The sequence below is a fragment of the Danio aesculapii genome, chromosome 19 (assembly GCF_903798145.1).
Source record: "Danio aesculapii chromosome 19, fDanAes4.1, whole genome shotgun sequence".
NCBI classification, from domain to species: Eukaryota; Metazoa; Chordata; class Actinopteri; order Cypriniformes; family Danionidae; genus Danio; species Danio aesculapii.
Window position 1 is genome coordinate 6959644 of NC_079453.1, and position 15665 is coordinate 6975308.

Consider the following 15665-nt stretch of genomic DNA (forward strand, 5'->3'; position numbering starts at 1 on the left):
TCCATTCATCCGTTTATCCATGAGTCCATCCATCCATCTCTTAGCCTTCTTTCCTCTATCCACCAATCATTTGTACAATCCATCTATCCATATGTTAGTTTTTCTGTCCATCCATCCATCCATCCACCAATTGTTCTATCTGTCCATTCATCCATCTATCAATTGTTCCATTCATCCATCAGTCTATCAGCCAATCGTTCTCTGCATTCATCTGTCAGACTATTGTTTTATACATTCATCCACCCATCAGTCCATCTGTAGATTCATCCATTAGTCTGGCAGCTAGTTGTTTTCTCTGTCCTTCCATCAGTTCATTGTTCTATCCGTTCATCCATCAGTGCGTCCATCCATCAGCCAATCTTTCTCTCCGCTATCTACCAATCATTTGTGCTGTCTGTCCATCTCTATGTCAATTGTTTTGTTGTTGTTCTGGATCCATCCATCCATTTATCAATAGTTTTATCAATTCATTCATCAATCCATCGGTCTGTCACCCTGTTGCTCTCTCCATCTGTCATCAGTCTGTTGTTCTATCATTTGTCCATCATTTCATCCATCCCTCAGCTAATCCTAATCATCTGTATGTCAATTGTTCTGCCCATCCATCCATCAATCCATCCATGAGTCGTTATCTGTATATCCACACATCCATCCATCCGTCCATCTGTCAGTCGTTCTATCCATCCATCCATCCATCCATCCATCCATCCATCCATCCAATCATCAATCATTTTATGTTCCTCCATCCATCCGTCCATCTGTCAATCATTCTATTCATCCATCTATCTATCCATCAATCATTCTGTCCATCCATGCATCTATTCATCCATCCATCAGTCTGTCTGACAGTTGTTCTATCCATCTGTTTATCAGTCTATTGTTATATCCATTTATCCATCAGTCCATCCATCAGCTAATCCTTTTCTCCTATGTTCACCATCATTTGTACAATCCATCCATATGTCAGTTGTTCTGTCCATCCTTCCATCCATCCATCCATCCATCGGTCCATCTGTCAATTGTTCTATCCATCCATTCATCAATCATTTTATCCATTCATCCATCCATCCAGCCATCCCTACATCCATCCATCAATCGTTCTCTGTAAATATGTATCCATCCATCCGTCAATCGTTCTAAAAATCCATCTATCCATCAATTATTCTATCTGTCCATTCATGCATCCATCCATCCAACCATCAGTCTATCCATCCCTACATCCATTCAGCAGTCGGTCTGCCAGTCTGTTTTGCCAGTGTTTTCTCCATCTGTCCATCAATCACTTGTTCTATTGATTTATCCATTAGTCTCTATCTATTCATCTATCAGCCAATCCTTCTCTCCTCTATCCACTGATATTTTGTACAATCTATCATTCTATACATCCATCCATCCATCCAATGAATTAAGCTTAATAACAACATTATTTTCATTCGTAGATCTGCTTCATAGCTGAGTCCATTTTTTTCTAATAAATGTTAAATTTTGAAGCAATATCATTATTATTGAGCTAATACACAGTGATTGAACAGAACTGAATCAACACTCAATCAACTGACATAAGTAATTACAACATTATTACATCACAGATGACAGATGCACACTACTTTAGACGTAATGGTCATACATCTTCTGATCTCTGACAGGTTTCCTCTTACCTCCACAGGTGGTGGTGAACAAGGCGGCGCTGATCGTGAACCAGCTGACGCGGAAGGAGGCGTCTCGTCGTGTACTCATGCAGTCTCCTCAGATGGTGTCGGCGGTGGTGAGGGCCATGCAGAACACTGGAGACCTGGAGACGGCCCGCTGCGCCGCCAGTGTCCTGCACAGCCTCTCACACCAGCGAGAGGGTCTGCTGGCCATCTTCAAATCAGGCGGCATCCCTGCACTCGTGCGCATGCTCAGGTGAGGGCGAGACTGAGGAGTCGTTGCTTATACTACACAGGAGGGCTAATCATTTTGCCTTCAAATATATACTAAAAGAGTTATATGCATACACATTTTATTGAATATTTAAGATGTAATAAATAGTTTTAAGTCTATAACAAAAAATATGTTATATAAATCACATCACAGCACGAATTTATATATCACCACAAAGCTATAGACAATAATGTTTTTTATGGCAACATGTTGACCAATATTACTGAACTATTATTATAAACTTGTTCTATGTATATTACATATATATATTATGTAATATGTATATACTATATATGTATAGATATATTAACATTTTAAGATAAATATTACATCAAATGTCTGCTTTTAAATGTTTTGTAAATACAAAAAATATGTCTCAGAATAATATATATCTTTAAAGATTAGGTTAATATCACATTTTTATCTATATCACTCATTTAAGAAAAATGCAGATGCCCTTTCTTGACTTACGTTTCTCTGTAATATCACATAAACGATGAATGACAGATGCCTCAGCACTCTGATGCTTTCATGTTTTAATTAGTCCCCTGACAGTTCATGGACAGACGATTGGTTTCGGTTGAATAGTTGCAAATTTTGATGGACATTTGTAGATCCTAAGAGAAGGACACACTAGACTAGATCATCACCAAACCACAGTAACTAACATCGAAAATCATACCAAATAAAGAGATTTAATTGTCCATAAATGAAAAGTGCCCCCTCATGTGGTTTAAAAAACTTTTTATGAGTTTCTCTTTTGAACACAAAAGAAGATATTTTGAAGAATGCTAGCTGATGGGATATATTGACTACAATAGTAGTCAAAAGAAAAAAATACTATGGAAGTCAATGGGTGCCATCAAAACAATGACAATAGAAGTTGATGAGTGCCATCAAAAAATTACTATTGAAGTCAATGGGTGCCATCAAAAAATGACTATGGAAGTCATTGGGTGCCATGAAAAAAGAAGCTATGGAAGTCAATGGGTGCCATCAAAAAAAATACTATGGAAGTCAATGGGTGCCATAAAAAATACTATGGAAATCAATGGGTGCCATCAAAAAAAATTACTATGGATGTCAATGGGTGTCATCAAAAAAATTACTATGGAAGTCTATGGGTGCCATCAAACTAATTACTATGGAACCCAATGGGCGCCATCAAAAAATACTATGGAAGTCAATGGTTGCCATAAAAAAATTACTAGGGAAGTCAATAGGTGTCATAAAAATGACTATAGTAGTCAAATGGTGCTATAAAAATGATTATGGAAGTCAATGGGTGCCATCAAAAAAAATTACTGTGGAAGTCGATGGGTGGCGTTAAAAAAATACTATGGAAGTCAATGGATGCCATAAAAAAATTACTATGGAAGTCAATGGGTACCATCAAAAAATAATTACAATGGAAGTCAATGGGTGCCAGAAAAAAAATACTGTGTAAGTCAATGGATGCCATCCAAAAAATACTATGGAAGTCAATGGGTGCCATCAAAAAAATTACTATGAAAGTCAATGGGTGACATTAAAAAAAAATTACTATGGAAACCATGTGTAAACTAGTGCCATCCAAAAAAAAAGTTACTATGAAAGTCAATGGTTGCCATCAAAAAATTACTATGGAAGTCAATGGGTGCCAAAAAAATACTATGGAAGTCAAAGGGTGCCATCAAAAAAATTACTATGGAAGTCAATGGGTGCCAAAAAATACTATGGAAGTCAAAGGGTGCCATCAAAAAAATTACTATGGAAGTCAATGGGTGTCATAAAAAAATACTATGGAAATCAATGGGTGCCATCAACCAGCATTCTTCAAAAGATCATATTTTGTGTTCAACAGAAGAAAGAAAGTGGCAAAAATGGCACAATTAAAATTTTAAGCAAACTAGCCCTTTAAAGCTAGTCTTCTACTTGACGGAAGCCATAATCCTTGCTTTTTCAGTCTGATTAACCTGTTATTATCATTCGCTGAGCGCGTTTAGCTTTCCTCTCATTGTGGCGCACATTCATTTTCCTCACTTTATCTCCTTTATAGTTTGTGAATAGAGCCCACAGCTAAACTCTGATGAACACTGTGACTGAAATGCTAAAGCAGGACGGTGTGTCCAGTCCCGTCTCAGTGTATGAAAACTGCACCGCGGAGCTGTATTTTAGAGATATATTTGGACTGTGATGGGAAATTTGCTCTGTCAGAAAGCCCATTTACAGCAGATGTTGAGATAATAGAGCGGAGCAGGATCTTTATGACCGTTCAGCCAGAGCCGCTGGAACTTTGACACACACACACACACACACACACACACACACACACACACACACACCACACTATCACCATATTAACTCACAGGGACAGTCTCCTTGCTTCAGCCTGTCGTTAAACGTCTTGATTAAGGATGTTGTGGTGATATCGTGAAGAAATCGGTGTGGGACAAATCTGATAGCAGTCCAGATCTGTAAAGATGAAGTGTGTGATCTTATTAATGTGAAATATAGTCTCTTCTGTTTCAGTTTAATATGACAGGACAACTGTAAGGCTGTTTACTCTCGCCAGTTTTTGTTTTAAAGCTGCCTATGTTTGTTTTACGTTATAATGCTGTCGAGTAAACTGTTTTAAAAGCGTTCAAAAATGAGGGCTTGTTTTTAAAAGTGCTGAATGCAAGTTTGACTCTTCTACATATACTCACTGGCCACTTTATTAGGTACACCTGTCCAACTGCTCATTAACGCAAATTTCTAATCAGCCAATCACATGGCAGCAACTCAATGCATTTAGGCATGTTGACATGATCAAGACGATCTGCTGCAGTTCAAACCGAACATCAGAATGGGGAAGAAAGGTGATTTAAGTGACTTTGAACATGGCATGGTTATTAGTGCCAGACGGGCTGGTCTGAGTATTTCAGAAACTGCTGATCTACTGGGATTTTCATGCACAACAATCTCTAGGGTTTACAGAGAATGGTCCGAAAAGAGAAAATATCCAGTGAGCGGCAGTTCTGTGGGCACAAATGCCTTGTTGATGCCAGAGGTCAGAGGAGAATGGCCAGACTGGTTCAAGCTGATAGAAAGGTAACAGTAACTCAAATAACCACTCGTCATAGCCGAGGTATGCAGAAGAGCATCTCTGAACACACAACACATCCAACCTTGAGGCAGATGGGCTACAGCAGCAGAAGACCACACCAGGTGCCACTCCTGTCAGCTAAGAACAGGAAACTGAGGCTACAATTTGCACAGGCTCACCAAAATTGGACAATAGAAGATTGGAAAAACATTGCCTGGTCTGATGAGTCTCGATTTCTGCTGCGACATTCGGATGTTAGGGTCAGAATTTGGCATCAACAACATGAAAACATGGATCCATTCTGCCTTGTATCAAAGGTTCAGGTTGGTGGTGGTGGTGGTGTAATGGTGTGGGGGTATTTTCTTGGCACACTTTGGGCCCATTAGTACCAATTAAGCATCATGTCACCGCCACAGCCGACCTGAGTATTGTTGCTGACCATGTCCATCCCTTTATGACCACAGTGTACCCATTTTCTGATGGCTACTTCCAGCAGGATAACGCGCCATGTCATAAAGCATGAATCATCTCAGGCTGGTTTCTTGAACATGACAATGAGTTCGAAGTACTCAAATGGCCTCCACAATCACCAGATCTCAATCCAATAGAGCACCTTTGGGATGTGGTGGAATGGGAGATTTGCATCATGAATGTGCAGCCGACACATCTGCAGCAACTGTGTGATGCTATCATGTCAGTATGGAGCAAAAGGAATATTGAGGAATATTTCCAGTCCCCTGTTGAATCTATGCCATGAAGGATTAAGGCAGTTCTGAAGGCAAAAGGGGGTCCAATCGAGTAAGGTGTACCTAATAAAGTGTCCGGTGAGTGTATATTGATACTAGGATGTAAAAATCTTTATTTTAATTTAATGAGACCTTTATCCCACAGCTTTACGAAACTGCGCATGTTCATATTCTAACTCCTCCTAATCTGTTTGACCAAAATGTTTAAAATATTCTGTTCATTCTCCAGTTCTCCTATGGAGTCTGTGCTGTTTTATGCCATTACCACGTTACACAACCTGCTACTGCACCAGGAGGGAGCCAAGATGGCGGTGCGCTTGGCTGATGGACTTCAAAGGATGGTTCCCCTTCTGAAAAAGACCAACCCAAAGTTCCTGGCCATCACAACAGACTGCCTGCAGCTGCTTTCATATGGAAATCAGGAGAGCAAGGTGAGGGTTTGCATTTGAGAGTTGAACTCCTCCATATTATTTTGTCTTTTTAGCATGTCATACATGGGCTGTTGACTGCACAATTCTGATTGGCTGTTGAATATACTATAAGGTGTGCTGCTATTTTCAGTTTGAAATAACTAAAGAATTAATTACTAAAGGCGACGCAGTGGCGCAGTAGGTAGTGCTGTCGCCTCACAGCAAGAAGGTCGCTGGTTCGAGCCTCGGCTGGGTCAGTTGGCGTTTCTATGTGGAGTTTGCATGTTCTTCCTGCGTTCGCGTGGGTTTCCTCCGGGTGCTCCGGTTTCCCCCACAGTCCAAAGACATGCAGTACAGGTGAATTGGGTAGGCTAAATTGTCCGTAGTGTATGAGTGTGAATGAGAGTGTGTGTGTGGATGTTTCCCGGTGATGGCAGTTAATTCCGCTGTGGCGACCCCGGATTAATAAAGGGACTAAGTCGAAAAAAAAAATGAATGAATAAATGAATTAATAAAGTATTTCAAGCCCAAACCTCTGCCAAAAACATGTCAAAAACCCAAAAATGCAGATTGATTTAAATGTCAATTGACTATCTAGATGTCAAAAGCTAGACATCAAATTGACATCCAACATTGACATAAAACACATAAAAATTGATTAAAAAACTGTCCTGTAGTTCAGTTTTGATGGGATTTTTGACACCAATGTTGGATGTTTATTTGATGTTGTTTTTGACATCAAAGTAGTTTTCCTTCATTGTAGGGACACAATACTGGTGTCAAATGTGTATTAAAGCTGTCAGATTAATACAAATTTAGTGTGTCATCATTTTTGTGGTCAAAAGGACATCAATGTGTGTCTGACATCAAATCGATTAGCATTTTTGACATGATTTTTAACATCAATCTTAATTTGATGTTGTATTTGACCACATTACAGTTCCATATCACTACGCTGAATGATTCAGTTACTTCACAGCCAGTCAGAAATCACGTCAAAACAAATCAAAAGGCTTTGGATGAGATGTGTAAACATCTAGTACTACACACTGGAGCTTTTTGAGGACAAAAACCTGACAAATGTGTTTGTCAACAATGTTTTAGGTGAGATTACCATAGTATAAGCTGAGTAACTGACCGTCTGTTGAATTATGTATGAAATAACTGACGGCAGACCGTTGAATTATCAGTTAATAATGTACACCTGAGGTGATGCCACCACAGCGTGAAGCGAAGCTAATATTCATTCATTTAATTTCTTTTCGACTTAGTCCCTTTATTAATCAGGGGTCACCACAGCAGAATGAACTGTCAACAATTCCCTTCCAGCCGCAACCTAACACTGGGAAACACCCATACACTCTTGCATTCATACACATACACTACGGTCAATTTAGCTTACCCAATTCACCTATAGCGCATGTCTTTTGGACTGTGGGGAAAACCCACATGAACACAAGGAGAACATTCAAACTCCACACAGAAATGCCAACTGACCCAGCAGGGAGCAGGGGCTCAAACCAGCGACCTTCTTGCTGTGAGGTGATTGTGCTATCCACTGTGCCACCGTGATGCCCAAGCTAATATTTTAGTTGCCCATTGGCAATTATTTCTAACAATATCCTTGTTGTGTTTGTCTCTTCTCAGTTGATCATCCTGGCTAATGGTGGACCAGAATGTTTGGTATTCATTATGAGAAACTACAACTATGAGAAGCTCCTCTGGACCACCAGTAGAGTCCTGAAGGTGCTTTCTGTCTGTCCGAGCAACAAGCCAGCTATTGTAGATTCTGGTGAGTGTGTGTGTGTGTGTGTGTGTGTGTGTGTCTCTTTTAACTCTGTTTCACTTTCGCAGTGTTCCTAGAGGACTATTATCTTAACTCTTTATTTTCATTCCCGAGCACCGTTCTCTTGGGCATTTCGGTATAATTTTCTTCTAATGTTGCAATCTCCATCTCATTTTGTCCGCTTCAGATGTTTTAAAATCTTTTTTCACCCTTTTCTAGATGTTTGAATTACTGAGATTTTTCCAAGTCATTCATGATTCATAATGCAGATCTATATATGAGATTAGTGGGGGTGATTTTCATTTGTGTTGTGTTTGGTGTTGCCAGTTTTTAAAAATGTTTTTAAAAGATATGTCTTGAATGTTTTTCTAATGTCTTTTAATGTTCTATAAGGCTATATACACTCACCGGCCACTTTATTAGATACACCTGTCCATCTGTCTGTTAACGCACATTTCTAATCAGCCAATCACTTGGCAGCAACTCAATGCATTTAGGCACGTAGACATGGTCAAGATGTTCTGCTGCAGTTCAAACCGAGCATCAGAAGGGGGAAGAAAGATGATTTAAGTTACTTTGAACATGGCATGGTTGTTGGTGCCAGGCGGGCTGGTCTGAGTATTTCAGAAACTGCTGATCTACTGGGATTTTCACGCACAACCATCTCTAGGGTTTACAGAGAATGGTCAGAGGAGAATGGCCAGACTGTTTTGAGCTGATAGAAAGGCAACAGTAACTCAAATAACCACTCGTTACAACCGAGGTATGCACAACACATTTAACCTTGAGGCAGATGGGCTACAGCAGCAGCTAAGAACAGGAAACTGAGGCTACAATTCGCACTGGCTCACCGAAATTGAACAATTGAAGATTGGAAAAACATTGCCTGGTCTAATGAGTCTCGATTTCTGCTGCAACATTCAGATGGTAGGGTCAGAATTTGGCGTCAACAACATGAAAGCATGGATCCATTGTGCCTTGTATTAATCGTTCAGGCTGGTGGTGGTGGTGGTGTAATGGTGTTGGGGATATTTTCTAGGCACACTTTGGGCTCATTAGTACCAATTAAGCATCGTGTCAACGTCACAGCCGGTCCTGAGTATTATTCCTGACCATGTCCATCCCTTTATGACCACAGTGTAACCATCTTCTGATGGCTACTTCCAGCAGGATAACGTGTCATGTCATAAAGCGCGAATCATCTCAGACTCCTTTCTTGAATATGACAATGAGTTCACTGTACTCAAATGGCCTCCACAGTCACCAGAGCTCAATCCAATAAAGCACCTTTTGGAAGTGGTTGAACGGGAGATTCGCATCATGGATGTGCAGCCAACAAATCTACAGCAACTGCGTGATGCTATCATGTCAATATGGACCAAAATCTCTGAGGAATATTTCCAGTATTTTATTGAATCTATGCCATGAAGAAATAAGGCAGTTCTGAAAGCAAAATTGGGTCCAATCTAGTACTAGTAAGGTGTACCTAATAAAGTGTCTGTTGAGTGTATATTTAATCAAAAATACAGTGTAGTCAGCAGTATTTTCAAATGTAAAAAAGTTTAAATATATTAATTTCAGAACTGATGAACAAATAAAATCAAACACAAGTACTGAAAATCGCTGGTATTATTACACACAAACGATTTGTTTTGGGACAACATGAAGGCTTTAGGTTAGCTTATTAGTGTTTACAAATTTTAGTGCATTGAACATAAAACAATTAAGTTGTCCCCAAAAAACTCAATAATTGTGTTGTTTCAGCTCATTTTAAATAAGTAGTTTGAACAAGCAGCAAACAACATGTTACAATTCCAATGACTCGAAATATCAGGAGCATTTGTGTAAGCCACTTCGGTCTTAAAAACACATGATGCCTACAGTATATGATTCAGCCACTGAACTCAACTAAATAAGCAGATTTCAAACTAATTTAAAAATATTAAATGTGCGATTTATGCTAAAACCCATCTTTATCTGCAGCTGTCAGTGCCATCGCTGTATGGATGTAACTTTATTAATGCTGACCTTTCAGCGAATTAACACTTAGATATACACTGACAAAGGTTACGAGACTCAAATATCTCGCCTTATCTTGCCTGCCAGTGCCGATCCAATAAAAGTCTTCACAGTTATGGCATGACCATGTCCTCGTCCATATGTCTCGACGCTCGTCTTGAGAAAGCACTGAGGATCAGGTAGTTACAACGCAGGATGAGAGGCAGTTTTCAAGGATGTCTCCTAATCTCCTTCCCTCTTTTTATCTTCCTAAGCCATGTGGCTTTTAGTTTATCTGCACAGACTCCAAAAGACATTTCTCTCCCCTTGGCAGACAATGGCTAATCCATGGAGAAATACAGCCTTCTTTATAGAGCGGCTTGTGTAGCTGGATAGTTTTGTTCTTTCTTCTTTTTCCTTTTTTTTCCTGTGGCTTAGTCCGATAAATATGGACTCTAAACCTCTTTCTCTCCATTTGGCAGGAGGTATGCAGGCCCTCGGCCAACATCTCACAGGTTCGAGTCAGCGGCTAACACAGAACTGCCTGTGGACTCTGAGGAATCTCTCTGACGCTGCAACCAAGCAGGTAAATGAGCTTTTCCACTCTGTCAATCGTGTGTTTGCTAGCTGCTCGCTGTTATTCCTCATGCTTAGGGTTCGAGATTTGTTCTAATCTCTTAACCTGTGCTGAATGACTCAGTTCGAATGATACCTCAAATCGTGTGGCTTATTGAGCAGAGCTGCTTTTACTTTGCAGAGCAATTGGATTTTTTTGGTCTGGCGGATGATGGAGCAGGTGAAAAATCCCACAGATTTATACTGAAAGCCATATATTGTGGAATTTGGCTCCCTAGTAACTGCTTATCAATGCCAGAGATACAATCCAGAGAACACATGCTTAGCAATGGCAAGTAAATTCAGAGCAACCACTAAGCACCATCTGACAGCCACCAATAATACCTTGGCAAGTGCTGAGCGATACCCTAGAAATGCCCAAGCAACCACCCAGAGCACCTTAGCATCTGCCTAGCAACCTCCCAGGCACCCTAGCAACATCCTTACATCCGCCAAGAAACACAAATTGCCAGAACATCTCAGACAAATAACCTTGCAACCTTTCAAAATCTTTAGTAACTTATTATCAACACCTTACCAATGCCTATGAAACCATTCAGAGCACACACACACACACACACACGCACACATATATATATATATATATATATATATATAAATAGTCACCGGCCACTTTATTAGGTACACCTTACTAGACCCCTTTTGCCTTCCGAACTGCCTTAATCCTTTGTTTGGCAAAGATTCAACAAGGTACTGGAAATATTCCTCAGAGATTTTGGTCCATACTAACATGATAGCATCACTCAACTATACTCAGGTAGGCTGTGGCGGTGACATGATGCTCAATTGGTAATAATGGGCCCAAAGTGTGCCAAGAAAATATACCCCACACCATTACACCACCACCACCAACCTGAACCGTTGATACAAGGCAGGATGGATTCATGCTTTCATGATGCTGATGCCAAATTCTGACCCTACCATCCGAATGTCGCAGCAGAAATCGAGACTCATCAGACAAGGCAATGTTTTTCCAATCTCCCATTGTCCAATTTTGGTGAGCCTGTGCGAATTGTAGCCTAAGTTTTCGGTTCTTAGCTGACAGGAGTGGCACCTGGTGTGGTCTTCTGCCGCTGTAGCCCATCTGGCTCAAGGTTGGACGTGTCGTGCGTTTCCTTTCTATCAGCTGGAACCAGTCTGGCCATTCTCCTCTGACCTCTAGCATCATCAAGGCATTTGTGCCCACAGAACTGCCGCTCACTGGATATTTTCTCTTTTTCAGACCATTCTCTGTAAACCCTAGAGATGGTTGTGCATGAAAATCCCAGTAGATCAGCAGTTTCTGAAATACTCAGACCAGCCTGTCTGACACCAACAACCATACCATGTTCAAAGTCACTTAAATCCCCTTTCTTTCTCATTCTGATGCTCGGTTTGAACTGCAGCAGATTGTTTTGACCATGTCCACATGGCTAAATGCATTGAGTTGCTGTCCTGTGATTGGCTGATTAGAAATGTGCCTTAACCGGCAGTTGGACAGTTGTACCTAATAAAGTGACCGGTGTATATACAGTATAAGCAATTTACTTACTAAGTGAAAATCACTTCAATTATTCTAAAGGGAAAATCAGTCAATAGAAAGCCTGGCTTGAGTGGGAAATGTTTTTGTGAAACAAATAATTAGAATATTTGGCTCTTAATGCAATAACAATAGCATTTAGTTTTGCAATACACATTCAGTTATTAAATATGCAAATGCTTCAAAGTATTTCAGTCCAGACAAAGCTTAAAAGCCAGCCGACAGCTTTCATGTAGTCCAATGTTCTTCTGTACTTCCCGAATGCTTTCATAAAGCAGGCGACTCGTGCTTTTTATAATTGTTCCTCACAGTTTGTCCCTCATCACAATTCAGTGGCCCGGAAATCGCACAATTAACGATAAACAGGTTATCATTTTTGTCCTTATTATTAAATTCAAGGAACAAAAACACAACTATTAAAAGACGCGTCCCCTTCTGCTCTCAGGGAAAGTGTCTGGAATGTAAATGTATGTATTTGCGCTCCGTCACTCAGAGTCTGTTCGTCTTTTTGCCTGTTTAATCCTTCACACACTCTTATCTCCTTCTTTCACCGCCTTTCCTCTTTCATTTGCTTCTTATCTCAGGCTTCTCCTCTTCCAATCATGTATTTCATTTGTGATAATTAGCAGATGACTGATTTTGGAAATGTCACGTTTTTTTACAGGAATCTTTTGCACTGTTTTTGTCACTGATCATGTCTGAGACATGAAAAGGTGAATTTTAAAGAAAGATTTCACATTCAGTGCAGGTTAAAATCAATCAACTGTGCTCTTGGCTTGATTTCTATTACCTTACTATAAAAATGATTTCATTTGATCCTTTTTCTCTTTAAAAACATCTGTAAAAGAGGTGAATGGGGTCAGTTTGTGAACATTAAACTGAGCCTTTCATGCAAAATCAATGTTTGGAAGCTGTTTGGACAGAAACGTGTGTTGGTATATCTCCTAATCCTAGTTTCTTTGCAAATCCTGTCTTGTGGACTTGATAATACGTGCCACTCCTGTTGTGTGATTGAAGAATCCTCGTTTGTAGTTGTATACAATTTACAACACTGATTCCAGCGTTATGAATTATGTAGCTCAAAAAGTTTTGGGATTAACCGATCTGTTCAAACTCTCTGTGATGAAACTGCACCACAAGAAGCAGTAAATGGCACATTTTGTATTTTATATTTTGTATCCACTGTCAAATTGGAGTAATATAAACAAAATAAGTCTCTTTTTTACAATGCCCAAAATCCAAATCCCAGCCATTTTAAGACTCAACGCTACACGACATACCAGTTTTCCCCATCCGCTGATATTGATTGATAGTTGTGTAAACATGTGTCAGTGTTGACACTTTTTGTCATGTCCACAAGACAGGATTTGCTAAGAAACTGGGATTAAAAGATCTGATTAAACTGCACCTCAAAAGCAGTAAATGGCACATTTTGTATTTTTAATCCACTGTCATATTGAATTAATATAACCACAATAAGTCTCTTTTTTTTAAATGTCCAAAATCCAAACTCCAGCAATTTTGAAGCCCATCGCAACATGATGTAGGAGTTTTCCCAATTCATCCACATTGATTGATAGGTGTGTATTAACATCTCACTATTGACACTTATTATCATGTCCATTAGACAGGATTTGCGAAGAAACTGGGATTAAAAGATCTGTCCAAAATCTCTGTGATCAAACTGCATCTCAAGAAGCAGTAAATGGCACATTTAGTATTTTTAATCCACTGTCATATTGAAGTGATATAAACACAAATCCCAGCCATTTTGAGGCCCACTGCAATGTGATGTAGCAGTTTTCCCCACACATCGATATTGATTGATAGGTGTGTATTAACATGTCTCAGTATTAATACGTATTATCTTGTCCATTAGACAGGATTTGCAAAGAAACTGGGATTAAAAGATCTGTCCAAAATCCCTGTGATCAAACTGCATCTCAAGAAGCAGTAAATGGCACATTTAGTATTTTGCATCCACTGTCATATTGGAGTGATATAAACACATTACGTTTTTTTTTTAAATGTCCAAAATCCAAATCCCAGCCATTTTGAGGCCCGCCGCAGCATGATTTAACAGTTTGCCCACCCACCAATATTAATTGATAGGTGTGAATTAACATGTCTCACTATTGACGCTTATTGTCATGTCTTTTAGACAGGATTTGCAAAGAAACTTAGATTAAAAGATCTGTCCAAACTCTTTGTGATCAAAACTTGACCTCAAGAAGCAGTAAATGGCACATTTTGTATTTTAGATGTTGTAACCACTGTCATATTAAAGTGATATAAACACAATAAGTGTTTTTTTTAAATGTCCAAAATCCAAACTCCAGCAATTTTGAGACCCACTGCAATGTGATGTAGCAGTTTTCCCCACACATCGATATTGATTGATAGGTGTGTATTAACATGTCTCAGTATTAATACGTATTATCTTGTCCATTAGACAGGATTTGCAAAGAAACTGGGATTAAAAGATCTGTCCAAAATCTCTGTTATCAAACTGCATCTCAAGAAGCATTAATGATATTTTTAGTATTTAGTATATATATATATATATATATATATATATATTTTTTTTTTTTTTGTATTTTAGCATTTAGGATTTTTATATTACATTTTGAACTATACTTTTTGAGCTATGTAATTACCTTAAGTAATAACCGCTGGAATTAGCACATCTGGACAGTGTGCACATTCACAACTATAAACGAGGATGCTTCAATCACTGGAGTTCCTGTGTTTGTGACTGTGGTTCTCTGCTTCATTGTGTCAGAGTTGCTTTCTGACTTTTTTCTGTGTCTATCCTGACATCTGAGGAGTGGGCAGGGAAAACCTACTTCGAGTGGGCGGGGATAATCTGCTCATTTGCATTTAAAAACACAGTGGCCAAAACAGCTTCAACTCCCTCTGACCCAATAATTGACATTTTCAGCAGGGTATAATACAAAATCTGATGGGTATTTTGACCTGAAATTTCACAGACGCGTTCCGGAGACTTATTTTACATCTTGTATAAAGGCCAGCATTGGAGCCCTTTAAAATACTCACTGTTTCACTAACAAGCCACAAGAGGTGTTCAAAGATAACATCTGCCTACCTGCCAAATTGGAGACGACAGGTGACGTTTTCGGCCTGTTTTCACTCCCCTGGAGATGTGATAAATGTTGTGTGTCCAATACTTTCCCCATCGTTATATTGGTGCTAAAAGCTCTCTTTAATTCTCCTGGTATGGGACTTTATTAGCACAAATTAATGTGCTGTAATTTAATTTTGTCATCATGATGTGAGATTTCAGGGTGTGATTTTTTTAAATAGCATTACACAGCGCCTGGTTGTGAAAGTGAGAGTACTTTTTTGTTTGGAGGTTTCTTTCTTTGCTTCCTTCTTTCTTGACAAATGGGATTTAGAGACCATATAATTATTCATTTTACTCTTGTGTGCTATTGGGGATGTTTTCATCCACTCTGAGGTCATTTTGAGTCTTAATTTGGCCACAACTTTCTCTGTGCTTTAGCAAATGGACAGATTTGTGGTGACAAATCCTATTTTGACAAATATTTTGGGAAAATGC

At 39.3% G+C, this 15665-nt stretch overlaps 1 protein-coding gene across 1 annotated transcript in view; it reads left to right on the plus strand.

Moving 5' to 3' along the window:
• The window catches only part of jupb (junction plakoglobin b), a 135702-nt gene that overhangs the window by 88421 nt on the left and 31616 nt on the right, over window positions 1-15665 (plus strand). The window contains exons 5-8 of the mRNA XM_056479321.1: window positions 1667-1905; window positions 5966-6167; window positions 7794-7938; window positions 10413-10516. Coding sequence (XP_056335296.1) covers window positions 1667-1905; window positions 5966-6167; window positions 7794-7938; window positions 10413-10516 — 690 coding nt within the window. The remainder of the gene's footprint in view (window positions 1-1666; window positions 1906-5965; window positions 6168-7793; window positions 7939-10412; window positions 10517-15665) is intronic.